Source organism: Salmo trutta, chromosome 31 (assembly GCF_901001165.1).
Source record: "Salmo trutta chromosome 31, fSalTru1.1, whole genome shotgun sequence".
Lineage (NCBI taxonomy): Eukaryota > Metazoa > Chordata > Actinopteri > Salmoniformes > Salmonidae > Salmo > Salmo trutta.
Window position 1 is genome coordinate 11482146 of NC_042987.1, and position 19673 is coordinate 11501818.

At 43.0% G+C, this 19673-nt stretch overlaps 1 protein-coding gene across 2 annotated transcripts; it reads left to right on the forward strand.

The window, feature by feature from the left end:
- The first annotated feature begins 2360 nt into the window (after positions 1 to 2360).
- On the forward strand, positions 2361 to 17642 carry LOC115169532 (transcriptional adapter 1-like). 2 transcript variants are annotated; one of them, XM_029725237.1, is made up of 8 exons: positions 2361 to 2478; positions 6175 to 6266; positions 9834 to 9899; positions 9991 to 10088; positions 10208 to 10420; positions 10594 to 10745; positions 16351 to 16507; positions 16716 to 17642. In XM_029725237.1, exons 1-8 carry the CDS (start codon positions 2372 to 2374, stop codon positions 16866 to 16868), a joined length of 1038 nt encoding a protein of 345 aa, XP_029581097.1. In that variant the 5' UTR covers positions 2361 to 2371; the 3' UTR covers positions 16869 to 17642. The 2 variants fall into 2 exon arrangements, with proteins under 2 accessions (XP_029581097.1, XP_029581098.1); XM_029725238.1 differs by lacking the exon at positions 6175 to 6266 and having other exon boundaries at positions 2386 to 2478.
- The last annotated feature ends 2031 nt before the right edge of the window (positions 17643 to 19673 follow it).

The following is a 19673-nucleotide window of genomic DNA, read 5'->3' on the forward strand; positions in this document are numbered from 1 at the left end:
CCCCACAATGATGAAGCAAAAACAGGCTTGTACAGTGCCTTGCAAAAGTATTCACCCCCTTGGCGTTTTTCCTATTTTGTTGCATTACAACCTGTAATTTAAATGGATTTTTATTTGGATTTCATGTAATGGACATACACAAAATAGGCCAAATTGGTGAAGTGAAATTAAAAAAATAACTTGTTTCAAAAAATTCTAAAAAATTAAAAACAGAAAAGTGGTGCGTGCATATGTTTTCACCCCCTTTGCTATGAAGCCCTAAATAAGATCTGGTGAAAACAATTACCTTCAGAAGTCACATAATTAATTAAATAAAGTCCACCTGTGTGCAATCTAAGTGTCACATGATCTGTCACATGATCTCAGTATATATACACCTGTTCTGAAAGGCCCCAGAGTCTGCAACATCGCTAAGCAAGGGGCACCACCAAGCAAGCGGCACCATGAAGACCAAGGAGATTTCCAAACAGGTCAGGGACAAAGTTGTGGAGAAGTACAGATCAGGGTTGGGTTACAAAAAAATATTTGAAACTTTGAACATCCCACGGAGCACCATTAAGTCCATTATTAAAAAATGTAAAGAAAATGTCACCACAACAAACCTGCCGAGAGATGGCCGCCCACCAAAACTCACGGACCAGGCAAGGAGGGCATTAATCAGAGGCAACAAAGAGACCAAAGAGAACCCTGAAGGAGCTGCAAACTCCACAGCGGAGATTGGAGTAACTGTCCATAGGACCACTTTAAGCCATACACTCCACAGAGTTGGGCTTTACAGAAGAGTGGCCAGAAAAAAACCATTGCTTAAAGAAAAAAATAAGCAAACATTTTTGGTGTTCGCCAAAAGGCATGTGGGAGAAGGTACTCTGGTCAGATGAGACTAAAATTTATATTTTTGGCCATCAAGGAAAACACTATGTCTGGCACAAACCCAACACCTCTCATCACCCCGAGAACACTATCCCCCACAGTGAAGCATGGTGGTGGCAGCATCATGCTGTGGGGATGTTTTTCATAGGCAGGGACTGGGAAACTGGTCAGAATTTAATGATGATGGATGGTGCTAAATACAGGGAACTTCTTGAGGGAAACCTGTTTCAGTCTTGCAGAGGGGACGGAGGTTCACCTTCCAGCAGGGCAATGACACGATGCATACGGCTAAAGCAACACTCGAGTGGTTTAAGGGGAAACATTTAAATGTCTTGGAATGGCCTAGTCAAAGCCCAGACCTCAATCAAATTGAGAATCTGTAGTATGACTTAAAGATTGCTGTACATCAGCAGAAACCCTTCCAACTTGAAGGAGCTGGAGCAGTTTTGCCTTGAAGAATGGGCTAAAATCCCAGTGGCTAGATGTGCCAAGCTTATAGAGACATATCCCAAGAGACTTGCAGCTGTAATTGCTGCAAAAGGTGGCTCTACAAAGTATTGACTTTGGGGAGGTGAATAGTTATGCACGCTCAAGTTTTCAGTTTTTTTTTATTATTTCTTGTTTGTTTCACAATAAAAAATATTTTGCATCTTCAAAGTGGTAGGCATGTTGTGTTAATCAAATGATATAACCCCCCCCAAAATGTATTTTAATTCCAGGTTGTAAGGCCACAAAATAGGAAAATGCCAAGTGGGGCGAATACTTTCGCAAGGCACAGTAGAAATGTTTGCTCATTTATCAAAAAATTGGAATGAAAAATTACATTTACTTAACTACTGCCTGAACAAGGCAGTTAAACCCACTGTTCCTAAGCCGTTATTGTAAATAAGAATGTGTTCTTAAATGACTTGCCTAGTTAAATAAAGGTTAAATAAAAATTAAAAATAGCTGTGCAGCAACGCTCCCCATCCAACCTGACAAAGCTTGAGAGGATCTGCAGAGAAGAATGGGAGAACCTTCCCAAATACAGGTGTGCCAAGCTTGTCGCGTCATACCCATGAAGAGTTGAGGCTGTAATCACTGCCAAAGCTGCTTCTTAAAATACATTTGAATTTAATACATTTGATTTCTAACACATTTGCTAAAATGTCTAAAAACCTGTTTTTGCTTTGTAGGGTATTGTGTGTAGATTGATGAAGGGAAAAAACTATTTAATGAATTTTAGAATAAGGCTGTAAGGTAACAAAATGTGGAAAAAGTCAAGGGGTCTGAATACTTTCCGAATGCACTGTAATTAATAATACACAGCACTGTCTCTTGAGGCATGTGTGCTCTCTGCTGGCAAGAAATGGTAATTTCAGAAGCGTGTGTGTATTTATGTGTGTGTGTGTGTGTGTGTGTGTGTTTTCTTATATTCCAAGTTCATAGGTGGCGCTATTACACCTTTTGCTGATGCACACACTTCCGATAACAGAAGAAGAAGATGCAGCCCAGGCGCTGAATGATAACGTCGAACACTTGTATAGACGTCGTTATGGCAGCCCATGCTACTGAGCTTGAAATTGCCAAGAAACATTTAACTGAAGCAATTGGTGATAATGTCAAACAGTAAGTAAGCAACCATTGGTTGATTTGATGTTGTCTTTGCACTTTATTTTTAATTTTTTTTACTTTCCTATTTCGAAAGTTGTTAACTAAAACTAGTATCTAGCTAGCTGAAGCCTGTTTCCCAATCTATTGTCCCAGTCGGTATTATGGGTGCGTTCGTAAATTCACTCTGGCTATCTACTCGTTTTCAGAGCGTCTTGCCTGAGTGTGCAGAATAACTGATGCATTTCCGAACGCGCAACACCCGTTTAATATGACCGGTGTCTGTAAATTTCGGCAAAAAAAGTAATTAAAATTGTTGCCATGAAAATCAGCCTAACCAGCTCCGCAAGGGTGAGTGAAATGGTCAGACTGTTCTCTTATTTGTGTCTGGAAGTAGCTAGCAAACTAGCAAACTTTATTTAGGTTGGGTGCTTTTAAATTATTAATTATTTTTGCCGGTTTGAGTTCAGAACGCTCGGATCAACTCTACTCCTCGGCCAGAGCGTCCAGGGTGCCCTCTGAATGCTCCGAGAGAGAACCTCTGAATTTACTAATGGGCAATCTGACAATGCTCTCAATTTACGAACGCCCAGAGCGCAGTTTGGCACTCCAGAGTGAATTTACCAACACACCCATAGGTATAACTTTGCGGCCCGCCCGCCTGTGGGGAAAACAACCTGTGGTTACCTAGGTTACCCCATTGGCTCTTTTTACAAATGCAATTTTCTTGTCTGCTTGTTTTAGCCAATTACTGTAAAAAAAATACATTTTAAAAAGTATATGTGTAATGACTTTGTTATTCTCATTGAAAGCAAGTCTAAAAGTCTGGTTTACAGTCCATCGACATGTCTGTAGACAATAGTCATAGCTACATTATGAACATTCTTTGTCGCCCAACGTCAAACTTGTATTGTCGTTATGAAAAAGTAGTAATCTCAAACGACGGCCCGGTGCTCCAAACAGCATACTTTCTTTATTTTAACACCAATAAAAAATGACGACAAAGTTGGTTCTTTTACACTGGAGGTCAACTGAAAATGTTTGTTTTCACCATTTTGTGGTCGATGGGAATTCCTTTTTATTACGTGAATATCGACTCGGGAGTACACGGTTCGCGCATATAAATTAACAAACAAATAAAAACTGTTGGGCGTTCGGCAGGGATTTTTCGGCTGTTTCGAGCACACACTATTTATTCAAAGTCTACGACCCTCGGCCAGTGATTGGTCAACAGTAGGGATTTTTCAATTAAGTGTTTGTCATTCGACGACATATGACTAGTTTTCATGTACATTTTTCCACTTTGAAATACTGCACCAAACATCTTAGGTAGATGTAAAATTGTGCGATGAAAGGCGTCCGCATCCATCCGGAACAGTTCGTGCATATATTTTGTGGCGTTTTTGTTCTACTGTTTACGAAATCCATTATAAATCACAATCTGGGTCAGGTGGGTATAATTTGAAAGCTTGCTTTATTGCCAACACGACTAGCTAAATTATAAAACACGATTTTACAGTGTTAAGCTTTCACAAGGCAATTCAGAGGAGCAGATCGTACTTTTGGTGCGCATAGAATGGAGTCATGAGTGCATTCTGATACGTGGTCCACAGCAAATGTTCTTTACAATACAACAAACAGGCTCATTCTGTTCAGGACAACCCAGTGTATAATGCCATGTCATCTTGTAATTACATAAAACATAGTGATCATAAACGTTGACGCTGTATATTACATGAGTTTTGTGATATGGAAATGTTAAGTGCACATTTGGCCTCACGGGTGTCCTCGTTATTTATAGCATTTCCCAAACTCAGAAAACAAAACATTTGCAAAAGTCCCAATTAGCAGGAGGGATGGGGTGAACTTCTTGTGGCACTCTGTGCTCAAGTTCAGAACGTCTGTCGGTCAAAACCCATACAGAGCTGTGAGGCGGAGACCCTGAGCTCTGAAGTCAGGTATAGCATGTTTACTGTACAGCCATTGCGTTCCAATTTAGGAGCTTATGAGTGTCCAAATCGGCCATGTTCAACCTGTATACGGGTATGACGTATAAAGGGTACAAGTGGACAGGGTAGAAAAAAATGTTGCTAAGGTGTCTTGAGGGACAAACCGTAATATTGCAATTTTTTTAAGTGAAGGTCTTTAAATTATGGACAGACGTTCCGCCTCACCAATATCCAATGGTAGTGCCTGGCGCGAAAAACCTTAAAAATGCTATAATTTCAATTTCTCAAACATATGACTATTTTACACCATTTGAAAGATAAGACTCTCCTTTATCTAACCACATTGTCCGATTTCATAAAGGCTTTACAGCGAAAGCAAAACATTAGATTATGTCAGGAGAGTACCCAGCCAGAAATAATCACACAGCCATTTTTCAAGCTAGCATATAATGTCACAAAAACCAAAACCACAGCTAAATGCAGCACTAACCTTTGATGATCTTCATCAGATGACACTCCTAGGACATTATGTTATACAATATATGCATGTTTTGTTCATATTTATATAAAAAAACTGCTTTTTACATTAGCATGTTTTGTTCAGAACTAGCATACCCACCGAAAACTTCAGGTGAATTTATTTAATTACTCACGATTAACGTTCACAAAATACATAACAATTATTTTAAGAATTATAGATACAGAACTCCTTTATGCAATCGCGGTGTCAGATTTTAAAATGGCTTTTCGGTGAAAGCACATTTTGCAATATTCTGAGTAGATAGCCCGGCCATCACGGCTAGCTAATTTGACACCCACCAAGTTTGGCACTCACCAAACTCAGATTTACTATAAGAAAAATTGGATTACCTTTGCTGTTCTTCATCAGAATGCACTCCCAGGACTTCTACTTCAACAACAAATGTTGTTTTGGTTCGAAATAATCCATAGTTATATCCAAATAGCTCCGTTTTGTTTGTGCATTCAAGTCACTATCCAAAGGGTGAGTCGCCGGCGCATTTCGTGACAAAAAAATGCAAAATATTCCATTACCGTACTTCGAAGCATGTCAAACGCTGTTTAAAATACATTTTTATGCTATTTTTCTCGTAAAATAGCGATATTATTCCAACCGCGCGACGTTGAATTCGTTCAAACACTGAAAGAAAAAAATGGAGTCGTCTCGTGCACGCGCGCCTCAGTGTCATTGTTCCCAGAAGGACCACTCACAAAAACCCCTGCTGTTTTTCGCCCAGAGACTGGAGAGCTCTCATTCCACTTTCTGGCGCCTTCCTAGAGCCATTGAAAGCCTTAGAAAATGTCACATTACAGCAGAGATGCTGTATTTTTTGATAGAGATGCCCTAGAAGGACAAGAAATGGTCAGACAGGGCACTTCCTGTATAGAATCTTCTCAGGTTTTGGCCTGCCATATGAGTTCTGTTATACTCACAGACACCATTCAAACAGTTTTAGAAACTTTAGAGTGTTTTCTATCCAAATCTACTAATTATATGCATATTCTAGTTTCTGGGCAGGAGTAGTAACCAGATTAATTCGGGTACGTTTTTTATCCGGCCGTGAAAATACTGCCCCCTATCCCAAACAGGTTAAGAGAGTATGTGAAGGCACAGACGTTCACTTCGCCAAGCCAAGTTCTGCCAGGAGCAAACCGAACCTAGTATGCGCCCGCTTTTACGTAACTTTACTCAATGTTTAGCTAACGTTGTCATGAATGTTCATTTCCTCAATTGCATCTCTTATAGTTACTGGGCGAACTTGAAACTGTGGTTCAAACACAAGATAAGCAAGGAAGAGTTTGACATCGAGGCTCGTCGCCTTTTGGCACAAGACAACGGTTAGTGGAGAAATTATTCAACGTTCTCTGACTGTTTCTGTGGGTTGGACAAGAGGTCTTCACACAAAAATGTATGCACTGAGAAAATTTCAGGTCTGCTAAGCGCAAACTTGAACGTTTTGAAAATTCTGTGCAACCTCCAGTGAGTGTTTACTGTGAACCATGAGGCTGTAACCGCTTTAAGTTAGTTTTAAGTGGTCAAGTAGGCTACTGTGGCTATTTGATCATAATGTAGGCCTAACATTTTAACATGGAAATAGCTGTTCTGTAATTCAGCCTACGGTAGCAGCCAATGGGTGTTGTTCAATGTAGGCCTACATTCCATGAGACTTTAGAAAAACATACATTAACTTGTTTATTCACTTGTTCTTCAGATAAGGATGTCAATGAAAATGCTATTGTGTTTGTTGCAACAAACCACTTTATAAAATAAAATGCATCATTATTCCCATACCATTATTACAGGGAAGACAAACTATGCTACCCTCTGCCTGTTGGCTACTTGGCTTATTCAAGCCTGTTACAAAATACAACACCTCGTTTTTCAAAAAAGGCTAGAAATGCTCACGTTTTGTGCTTTTGTGGGGATCAATCACTCCCCCATTGCTGACTACAAATGATCTATAACTGGGCTAATAAGTCACTAACTAGCAAAGGATATGAACAAATGTGCGCATGTGGCTTTATGCAGCTCTCGCTTTGGTCTCATGCTGTAAACACAGTCCAGTTAAAAGGGAATGGCACAGATCCATATATGGAAATGGTTTAATTGCATATAAGCCTATTGCAGCTCTGATTGGTTATGCCTATCAATGCAATATAATCCTACTCTGATGCGTTCTGACTAAAACAAAATCTCTTGCATAGTTGTGTTTCGGTATGTTGCATTGAAAGTGGCTAACATTGCATTGATTCAATCAAAATTCCCATAGTAAAGGGAAATGTTCATAATGTCAGTGAAATTTGAGTGAAGTTCAATGTCGTGCTTCTCTATGCGGGCTGATATTTCTTCTGGGCGGCATTCCCGGGGAGCTGCGAGCCTGCAGGTTAGAGGTAACATTGCCCGAGACCCGATCTGGGACCTGAGCGGGTCTGGATCCAAAATTATAAATAGTGTCTCAGGTCTGGGTCAGATATGATATGATTGTCTCGGGTATGTGTAATTAAGACTTTTCCGGAAGGGGCTACACACACACACAGATGCTTTTCTGGAGTGTGTAGCTTGTTGGTTCCCTCCTCCCTGTGTTACTCACAGTACTGCCCTGCCCCACCTGCTAGACTGGCTCTTCTCACGCTTTATCAGCTCCGGTTAATAAAGTAACTCAGCTCCCTCACTCGGATAGGACCAAGTCTGGATCCGACTAGGTCTATACAGGTTGTCCTCGGGTCTGTTTGGAACGGGTCTGTATACATACACACACACACACACACACACACACACACACATACATACATACATACATACATACATACATACATACATACATACATACATACATACATACATACATACATACATACATACATACATACATACATACATACATACATACATACATACATACATAGAGTTGAAGTCGGAAGTTTACATACACTTAGGTTGGAGTCATTAAGTCTTGTTTTTCAACCACTCCACAAATTTGCCTTTAAATTGTTTAACTTGGGTCAAACGTTTCAGGTAGCCTTCCACAAGATTCCCACAATAAGTTGGTTGAATTTTGGCCCATCCCACCTGACAGAGCTGGTGTAACTGAGTCAGGTTTCTAGGCCTCCTTGCTCGCACACACATTTTCAGTTCTGCCCACAAATTTTCTATAGGATTGAGGTAAGGGCATTGTGATGGCCACTCCAATGCCTTGACTTTGTTGACCTTAAGCCATTTTGCCACAACTTTGGAAGTATGCTTGGGGTCATTGTCCATTTGGAAGACCCATTTGCGACCAAGCTTTAACTTCTTGACTGATGTCTTTAGATGTTGCTTCAATATATCCACATACTTTTCCCTCCTTATGATGCCATCTATTTTGTGAAGTGCACCAGTCCCTCCTGCGGCAAAGCACCCCCACAACATCATGCTGCCACCCCCGTGCTTCACGGTTGGGATGGTGTTCTTCGGCTTGCAAGCCTACCCCTTTTTCCTCCAAACATAACGATGGTCATTATGGCCATGCAGCTCTATTTTTGTTTCATCAGACCAGAGGAAATTTCACCAAAAAGTACGATCTTGTCCCCATGTGCAGTTGCAAACCGTAGTCTGGCTTTTTTATGGTGGTTTTTGAGCAGTGTCTTGCTTGCTGAGCGGCCTTTCAGGTTATGTCGATATAGGACTCGTTTTACTGTGGATATAGATACTTTTGTACCCGTTTCCTCCAGCATCTTCACATGGTCCTTTGCTGTTGTTCTGGGATTTATTTGCACTTTTCGCACCAAAGTACGTTCATCTCTAGGAGACAGAACGCGTCTCCTTCCTGGGCGGTATGATGGCTGCGTGGGTCCATGGTGTTTATACTTGCGTACTATTGTTTGTACAGATGAACGTGGTACCTTCAGGCGTTTGGAAATTGCTCCCAAGGATGAACCAGACTTGTGGAGGTCTGGTTCATCCTTTTTTCTGAGGTCTTGGCTGATTTCTTTTGATTTTCCCATGATGTCAAGCAAAGAGGCACTGAGTTTGAAGGTAGGCCTTGAAATACATCCACAGGTACACCTCCAATTGACTCAAATTATGTCAATTAGCAATCAGAAGCTTCTAAAGCCATGACATCATTTTCTGGAATTTTCCAAGCTGTTTGAAGGTACAGTCAACTTAGTGTATGTAAACGTCTGACCCGCTGGAGTTGTGATACAGTGAAATAATCTGTAAACAATTGTTGGAAAAGTGACTTGTGTCATGCACAAAGTAGATGTCCTAACCGACTTGCCAATACTATAGTTTGTTAACAATACATTTGTGGTGGTTGAAAAAAGAGTTTTAATGACTCCAACCTAAGTGTAAGTAAACTTCCATCTTAAACTGTATGTATTGGGTCAGGTTGGAAAGGCCAAGGTGCATTTCGGAAAGGGCTGTTTTGAAGCCCCCCCCCCCCCGCCTCCATCTAGGCACTCCCCCACTGTTGTAAAAAATCTTTTGGAAGCTATAAAATTGCATTTATTATTGTTTAAATTTATTTTTGCCTTATTTATTCTATTACAGACACACCTTAATGCATACTTTTATATTATGTGAGCTAAAAATTGAAACAATATATAAAAACTTTAAGTATAATTTTTGGAAAGTTCTAATATTACTGTCCCCAAAACCTGTAATGACATGTCATTTTGGCCTCGAAACATTTGAATTGAAATACCTATGGAGGACTGCTTCTTCTGGGGAGTGACAATATGGGTGACCTGGGGCTGAAAATATGAAGTGAGAGCACTTTGTTTACAGCCACTAGCCATGCACATGCATCCGATTTGCACAATGAGCTGCTCACCTGACACAAGCGTATGGACCAGAGCTAGTCTGCTCAGTGCAAAAAAAATAATGAATTTCAATCAAACTCTCCCTATTTTTCTCTCTCTCAGTTCATGTCCACAATGACTTTCTCCTGGCCATTCTCACACGTTGTCAGATAATCGTCTCCACACCAGGTAGGTTTTCCATCTAATATATCAATATCGATGGATACCACACATCTGTATGTTGACCACAAACCTGACTGCAACCCATTCCCTTTTCCAGAGGGTGCTGGATCTTTGCAGTGGGCAGGTAGCGCAGCCTCCAAGCCTGGCAAGCCTGCCAAAGGAAAAAAGAAGTTCTCCTTCAGACAGAAATTTGATGTGAGTTGTTGTCCTTCAATAATGCGTAATGGGGGTGGCAGTAATACATGGTTTATAAACTTCAGACCTCTCCTGTTGGTGAAGTATAATTCTGTGCGTGTGACCCGTTGCGTGTCCAGCATCGTTTCCAGCCCCAGAACCCTCTGAGTGCGGCCCAGGCCTTCAGCCCGCGGGAGGTTGGGAGTGAGGAGGAGGAGCTGAGACTTAGTGCCCACACCCTGTTGCTGCCCACCCGGGGCCAGCTGGAGGCCCGCATGATGGTCACCGCTTTTGAGCTGGGCCTGGACAACGTCACGGAGGACGCCGTCAGCACCATGGTCCACGCAGTGGAGGTATGTGTCGAGTGTTTTTTTAGATTTCATGTTTTTCATGTAGCACAGGTTACTTTATGCTTTGAGACAGGCTTTGTACCCATTCCAACAGCCAGTTGTATCAGTCCACTCAGGACCCCCCCCCCCCCCCATACACACACTTCACTCACCTGTCGTTCCCTCCACTACCACAGAACCACCTGAAGGACATGCTGACTGCTGTGGTGTCCAGGAGGAAGGCCTACCGGCTGCGTGACGGACACTTCCCCTACGCCTTCGGCAGTGATGTCACCCCCCAGCCCTACTTGAAGAACAGCCTGGCAGCCTACCACATTGTCACAGATTGGTAATGAGGTTAATTGTCTGTCTGCCGCGTTCAGCTGCCTTAAATCAAGTAGAAAAATGTTCAACGAAGTATCAAATCAAATGTTATTTATCACGTGCCGAATACAACCAGTGTAGGTAGATCTTACAGTGAAATGCTTACTTACAAGCCCTTACATTTTTTTTATTTAACCTTTATTTATCTAGGCAAGTCAGTTAAGAACAAATTCTTATTTACAATTATGGCCTACCGGGGAACAGTGGGTTAACTGCCTTGTACATGGGCAGAACGACAGATTTTTACCTTGTCAGTTCGGGGATTCGATCCAGCAACCTTTCGGTTACTGGCCCAACGCTCTAACCACTAGGCTACCTGCCGCCCCGCTTAACCAACAATGCTTTAAGAAGTTAAGAAAAAAAAGTTTTAGGTAAAACATTGAAAATTAAAAAGTAACAAATAATTAAACAGCAGCAGTAAAATGACAATAGCGAGGCTATATACAGGGGGTACCGATACAGAGTCAATGTGCAGGGGCACCGGTTAGTTGAGGTAATATTTACATGTAGGTAGAGTTAAAGTGACTATTCACAAATAATAAACAGAGAGTAGCAGCAGTGTAAAAGAGGGGTCGGAGTAGCCCTTGATTATTTGTTCAGGAGTCGTATGGCTTGGGGGTAGAAGCATTTAAGAAGCCTTTTGGACCTAGACTTGGTGCTCCGGTACAGCTTGCCGTGTGGTAGCAGAGAGAACAGTCTATGACTAGGGTGGCTGGAGTCTTTGACAATTTTTAGGGCCTTTCTCTGACACCGCCTGGTATAGAGGTACTGGATGGCAGGAAGCTTGGCCACAGTGATGTACTGGGCCATACGGGGGTAGTGCCTTGTGGTCGGAGGCCGGGCAGTTGCCATACCAGGCAGTGATGCAACCAGTCAGGATGCTGTCGATGGTGCAGCTGTAGAACCTTTTGAGGATCTGAGGACCCATGCCAAATCTTTTCAGTCTCCTGAGGGTTAATAGGCTTTGTCGTGCCATCTTCACGACTGTCTTAATGTGTTTGGACCATGATAGTTTGTTGGTGATGTGGACACCAAGGAACTTGACGCTCTCAACCTGCTCCACTGCAGCCCCGTCGATGAGAATGTGGGCATGCTCGGACATCCTTTAACTGTAGTCCACAATCATCTCCTTTGTCTTGATCATGTTGAGGGAGAGGTTGTTGTCCTGGCACGACATGGCCAGGTCTCTGACCTCCTCCCTATAGGCTGTCTCATAATTGTTGGTGATCAGGCCTACCGTTGTTGTGTCATCTGCAAACTTGATGATGCTGTTGAAGTCGTGCCTGGCCATGCAGTCATGAGTGAACATGGAGTACAGGAGGGGACTGAGCAAGCACCCCTGAGGGGGGCCCCCGTGTTGAGGATCAGTGTGGCGGGTGTGTTGTTACCTACACTTACCACCTGGGGGCGGCCCGTCAGGAATTCCAGGATCCAGTTGCAGAGGGAGGTGTTTAGTCCCAGGGTCCTTAGCTTAGTGATGAGCTTTGAGGGAACTATGGTGTTGAACGCTGAGCTGTAGTCAGTGAACAGCATTCTCACATAGGTGTTTTTGTCCAGGTGGGAAAGGGCAGTGTGGAGAGCAATAGAGGTTGCGTCATCTGTGGATCTGTTGGAGCGGTATGCAAATTGGACTGGGTCTACAGTTTCTGGGATGATGGTGTTGTGAGCCATGACCAGCCTTTCAAAGCACTTCATGGCTACCGATGTGAGTGCTACGGGTCGGTAGTCATTTAAGCAGGTTACCTTAGTGTTCTTGGGCACAGGGACTATGGTTGTCTGCTTGAAACATGTTGGTATTACAGACTCAGTCGGGGACAGGTTGAAGATGTCAGTGAAGACACTTGCCAGTTGGTCAGCGCATGCTCGGATTACACGTTTTGGAAATCCATGTGGCCTTGCGGCCTTGTGAATGTTGACATGTTTAAAGGTCTTACTCACATCGACTACGGAGAGCGTGATCACACAGTCGTACGGAACAGCTGATGCTCTCATGCATGCTTGTGTTACTTGCCTTGACATGAGCATAGAAGTAATTTAGCTCATCTGATTTGTCATAGACACTTGCTAAAAAACATTAATGAGCAAGCCTTCCTTCATGAACTGGCCTCTGTAAAATGGTATAGAATCAGCTTGATCCTCTTTGTCGAAGACGCTTGGACCTTCTTTTTTGATACTTTCAGTGGTATTGTTAACAAACACGCCCCCATAAAGAAAATGAGAATTAAAAACCGGTTCAGCCCCTGGTTCGACCGTGATCTTGCAGAGTTACTCCACCTCAAGAATTGCATTTGGCGACAGGCTCAGCACACGCATACTCAAGTTGACTGGTTATCGTTCAGGCAAATGACAATGAAGTGCACTCAGGCTATCCGGAAGGCCAAAGTTAGTTACTTTAAGGAGCAGTTCTCTCTCTGTGGGTCTAACCCCAAGAAGTTCTAGAGAATAAACCCTCCTCACAGCTGCCCATGTCCCTTAATGTTGATGATGTGGTTGTTACTGACAAGAAGCACATGGCTGAGCTCTTTAATCACCACTTCATTAAGTCAGGATTCCTATTTGTCTCAGCCATGCCTCTTTGCCCGTCCAACATTTCCTCATCTCCCACCCCTTCTAATGTGACTATCCCCGACACTTCTCCCTCTTTTTTTCCCCCTGCCCTGCTACAAAGTTTCTTCCTGCAGGCAGTCACTGAGTCCGAGGTGCTAAAGGAGCTCCTTAAACTTGACCCCAAAAAAACATCAGGGTCAGATGGTTTAGACCCTTTCTTCTTTTAGGTTGCTGCCCCTATCATTGCCAAGCCTATCTCCAACCTTTTTAACCTGTCTCTCCTTTCTGGGGAGGTTCCCATTGCTTGGAAGGCAGCCACAGTTTGTCCTTTATTTGAAGGGGGAGATCAAGCTGATCCTAACTGTTATAGGCCTATTTCTATTTTGCCCTGTTTATCAAAAGTGTTGGAAAACTTATCAAGAAAGCCAGTCAGTTGATTATTGTCTCGGGTATGCAGTCTGGTTTCTGCTCCGGTTATGGATGTGTCACTGCAACCTTAAAGGTCCTCAATGATGTCACTATTGCCCTTGATTCTAAGCAATATTGTGCTGTTTTTATTGACTTGGTCAAAGATTTTGATACGGTAGACCATTCCATTCTTGTGGGCCGGCTAAGGAGTATTGGTGTCTCTGAGGGGTCTATGGCCTGGTTTGCTAACTACCTCTCTGAGTGCAGTGTATAAAGTCAGAACATCTGATGTCTCAGCCACTGCTTGTCACCAAGGGAGTACCCCAAAGCTCAATCCTAGACCCCACGCTCTTCTCAATTTACATCAACAACATAGCTCAGGCAGTAGGAAGCGCTCTCATCCATTTATATGCAGATGATAGTCTTATACTCAGCTGGCCACTCCCCAGATGTTGTGTTAAATGCTCTACAACAAAGCTTTCTTAGTGTCCAACAAGCTTTCTCTGCCCTTAACCTTGTTCTGAACAGCTACAATACAAAGGTCATGTGATTTGGTAAGAAGAATGCTGCTCTTCCCCCAGGTGTTATTACTACCTCTGAGGGTATAGCGCTTGAGGTAATCACCTCATACAAGTACTTGGGAGTATGGCTAGACGGTGCACTGTCTTTGTCTCAGAACATATCAAAGCTGCAGGCTAAAGTTAAATCTAGACTTGGTTTCCTCTATTATAATCACTCCTCTTTCACCCCAGCTGCCAAACTAACTTTGATTCAGATGACCATCCTACCCATGCTAGATTACGGAGACATAATTTATAGATCGGCAGGTAAGGGTGCTCTTGAGCTGCGCGATGTTCTTTACCATTCGGCCATCAGATTTGCCACCAATGCGCCTTATAGGACACATCACTGCACTCTGTACTCCTCTGTAAACTGGTCATCTCTGTATAACTGTCGCAAGACCCACTGTTTGATGCTTATTTATAAAACCCTCTTAGGCCTCACTCCCCCCTGTCTGAGCTATCTACTGCAGCCCTCATCCTCCACATTCAACTCCCGTTCTGCCAGTCACATTCTGTTAAAGGTCCCCAAAGCACACACATCCTTGGGTTGCCCCTCTTTTCAGTTCGCTGCAGCTAGCGAATGGAACGAGCTGCAACAAACACTCAAACTGGACAGTTTTCTCAGTCTCTTCATTCAAAGACTCAATCATGGACACTCTTACTGACAGTTGTGGCTGCTTTGTGTGATGTATTTTTGTCTCCACCTTCTTGACCTTTGTGCTGTTGTCTGTGCCCAATGTTTGTACCATGTTTTGTGCTGCTACCATGTGGTGTTGTTACCATGTTGTTATGGTGTTGCTACCATGCTGTGTTGTCATGTGTTGCTGCCTTGCTATGTTGTTGTGTTAGGTCTCTCTTTATGTAGTGTTGTGTTGTCTATCTTGTTGTGATGTGTGTTTTGTCCTATATTTATATTGTGTTTATTTTAATCCCAGGCCCCCGTCCCCGCAGGAGCCTTTTGGTAGGCCATCATTGTAAATAAGAATTTGTTCTTAACTGACTTGCCTAGTTAAATAAAGGTTAAAGAAATAAAAATAGGCTCACTGGGCAGCTCAGGGCTGTGGTTCCCTTTGTAGTCTGTAATGGTTTACAAGCCCTGCCACATCCGACGAGCATCGGAGCCGGTGTAGTACGATTCAATCTTAGTCCTGTATTGATGCTTTGCCTGTTTGATGGTTCATCGGAGGGCATAGCGGGATTTCTTATATGCTTCCGGGTTAGAGTCCCGCTCCTTGAAAGTGGCAGCGCTTCCCTTTAGCTCAGTGCAGATGTTTCCTGTAATCCATGGCTTCTGGTTGGGGTATGTATATGTACGTGTGCTCCTCAATGCCATCGGAAGAATCCCGGACCATATTCCAGTCTGTGCTAGCAAAACAGTCCTGTAGCTTAGCATCTGCTTCATCTGACAAATTTCTTATTGACCGAGTCACTGGTGCTTCCTACTTTAGTTTCTGCTTGTAAACAGGAATCAGGAGGATATAATTATGGTCAGATTTGCCAAATGGAGGGCGAGGGAGAGGTTTTTTTGTATGCATCTCTGTGTGTGGAGTAAAGGTGGTCTAGTTTTTTTTCTTTCTTTTCTCCCCCCTTCTGGTTGCACAACTACTTTCAATGAATTGGAAAGAAACCAAAATGCAGTTATTAGGGTATTACCATTTTAATGAGTAACTATCTGGTAAGCAGCGGACTGTAGAATAAAGTTTAACTGCTCTGTTCAAATGTAACTTCAAGGGTCAACTTAGAATAATTTTATAGACTTCAGTTTTACCTTAAATGGTTGTTAGTTCAAACAGCATACTATACTTTAGGTACATGAAGCACCAGTAATAGCAGTAAGGTGAGGTAGGAGAGCTGCCTGTACAGCACACTGCAAAAAGGATCACTTGGAGACTGGATAGAGGTCCATCTAAAATACTTATTTTTTTTAATTTACAAAGGCAGGGTCCTTTGCAGTTTTAGGGCCAGACAGAATTTCCCCTTACTAATCAATTACTTTTAGGCTCTTGTCATGCTCGTCTGTCTGTTCTGACTCTCTCCTCATCCGTACTCAAGCCCACCTCACAGTGCATCTCGTCTGGCCGGACCGCCCCCTCAGCTATTACAAGACGATGCTGAGCAGCAGGCTGCTCTCCTATTGGCCTGTTCTGGTGACAGTCTCCTTGCGCCCCTCCCTCCCATCAGCATGTTTGATCTCCTGGAAGCGTTACAGGTGAGAGAATCACAGCCTCAATCTGCCTTACCGTCACATGATATACCTATAACAAAAAACATTCTGACATTTGAATTGTTATGCTTTTTCAACCGCATTCAACAAGCATTTCTCTCTAATCAAAAGGAAAGCTGAAAAGGTATTTGTCATTGTATGTGAAAGAAAAGTCAACTCAAACGACTATTGTTCATGTTTTTCCTTGACGTAGGTCCACCGAGGTGTGATGACCTCTCACACCATGTATGCCCTGAACATGGAACGGATCCTGTCCCGGCTGTGGCATCCCAGTCACGAGGAGCTGGAGCAGGACCATGTGCACCATCAACGCCTCGCAGGGAAGGATGGTCTGCTCGTCAGCTGAGACGCACACAGACAGTCTGGTGGATAGACAGGCAGATTGTGGTGGGGGTATGGCAGAGACAAATGGAGAGTTTAACACGCACAGTGTTGAGGCATCCATATGGCCCCTAAACCCTGCCTTGAAGCAGAGAGAGAGGATGATATCGAAGACTGGATTTACTCTCCACTAGATCTACTCCATTAGAGGCTCTGCAACCGCTTCACCACGCAGCACAACTTTACACTAGTGTCAATAATGTTTTTCGAACGCTTGGTAGAGTGCAAACCCAGCCTAAGATGCACACAGTAGATCTGTGTTTAAGGCTCACAGAGCTGTGCTGTAATGAAAAGGAAGGAATGAAGGCCCAGTGTGGTGTGGTCACCGACAGCTTGTTATGGCACTAACATGTCTACACACACAGTGATATCTCTCCCATAGCCTCTCTGACCCTCCTTTAAATGCACCGTTAATAATGTCAATTCGTTTGAGGATGGGTGTGTTTCTGGTCACCTGGTGGGTTTATTTTGTCGGTTAATTTGTTTGATAGAATAGTGTTACTTTTGTATTTCCCACGCCTCTGTGTACAAATGTTATTATTGTGATATTGATATGATCTTGTAGAATTATGCCGGAGTAGTACACTTGGGTCCTTGTTCACTGTACTTTGTCAGAGCAATGCATGCATTAGTATGCATGCAAATATGTATATATTATTATTTATTTTTTTACACCAGCGATCTTGTTTAATATCAAAGTCCACTTGATCAATTGTAAATAAATAATAATAATAAATAGTAAACAGTACTGTGCCGCTGTATTCATTGCCCCGGCCAAGGCTTTCGACTCTATCAATCACCACATCCTCATCGGCAGACTCAACAGCCTTGGTTTCTCAAATGATTGCCTCGACTGGTTCACCAACTACTTCTCCGACAGAGTTCAGTGTGTCAAATCTGAGGGCCTGTTGTCCGGGCCTCTGGCAGTCTCTATGGGGGTGCCACAGGGTTCAATTCTTGGGCCGACTCTCTTCTCTGTATATATCAATGATGTCGCTCTTGCTGCTGGTGAGTCTCTAATCCACCTCTACGCAGACAACACCATTCTGTATACTTCTGGCCCTTCTTTGGACACTGTGTTAACAACCCTCCAGACGAGCTTCAATGCCATACAACTCTCCTTCCGTGGCCTCCAACTGCTCTTAAATACAAGTAAAACTAAATGCATCCTCTTCAACCGATCGCTGCCTGCACCTGCCCGCCCGTCCAGCATCACTACTCTGGACGGTTCAGACTTAGAATATGTGGACAACTACAAATACCTAGGTGTCTGGTAAGACTGTAAACTCTCCTTCCAGACTCACAAAAAACATCTCGCATCCAAAGTTAAATGTAGAATTGGCTTCCTATTTCGCAACAAAGCATCCTTCACTCATGCTGCCAAACATACCCTCGTAAAACTGACCATCTTACCGATCCTCGACTTTGGCGATGTCATTTACAAAATAGCCTCCAACACCCTACTCAACAAATTGGATGCAGTCTATCACAGTGCCATCCGTTTTGTCACCAAAGCCCCATATACTACACACCACTGCGACCTGTACGCTCTCGTTGGCTGGCACTCGCTTCATACTCGTCGCCAAACCCACTGGCTCCAGGTCATCTACAAGACCCTGCTAGGTAAAGTCCCGCCTTATCTCTGCTCGCTGGTCACCATAGCAGCACCCACCCGTAGCACGCGTTCCAGCAGGTATATCTCACTTGTCACCCCCAAAGCCAATTCCTCCTTTGGCCGCCTCTCCTTCCAGTTCTCTGCTGCCAATGACTGGAACGAACTACAAAAAGCTCTGAAACTTGAAACACATCTCCCTAGTGAGGGCTTTAAGCACCAATTGTCAGAGCAGCTCACAGATCACTGCACCTGTACATAGCTCATCTATAAATAGCCCAAACAACTACCTCTTCCCCTACTGTATTTATTTATTTATTTTTGCTCCTTTGCACCCCAGTATTTCTACTTTACACACTCATCTACTGTCAAATCTACCATTCCTGTGTTTTAATTGCTATATTGTATTTACTTCACCACCATGGCCTATTTATTGCCTTTACCTCCCTTATCTCACCTCATTTGCTCACATTGTATATAGACTAAGTTTTCTGCTGTATTATTGGCTGTAGGTTTTTTTACTCCATGTGTAACTCTGTGTTGTTATGTGTCGAACTGCTTTGCTTTATCTTGGCCAGGTCGCAGTTGTAAATGAGAACTTGTTCTCAACTTGCCCACCTGGTTAAATAAAGGTGAAATAAAATAAATAAATAAAATGACTCTAGTATCTTATGGTGCCACTGTTGCCAATGACATCTATAGTGCCACCAACTGGTCTGGTGCAGCCGTCTAAGGTTGCAGTGACTTTGTTCACACAGCTTGTAAGGACACATAAGTAAGGTTTACTTACCAAGTTTCATGGCCCCATGTCCATCGGTTCAGTTCTTATAGCCCTGGTGTGATATGGTGCCATCTAGTGGTGTAGCGTGGCCGACTTTGAATGCACCAACTAATCATTGTCAAATTCATTAAGCTAATTCATTGACTCCAGATTTGGTATATAGACTCAATCTGACTTAAAGTTCATGAGATGTTTTGAGTATTATTAGCATATGTGCTAACATGCTAGGTTCATCTTAAGGACGTCCATTATAGCGATGATACGTTTCAAGTTGATAGGCCACTTTGGAGTGGCTTTACAGTGGTTTAAATTGACACGTAAAATCCGATTTTTGATTTGTTAACTCTGCCATCTTTTTTACCAATAACTTAGCTTTT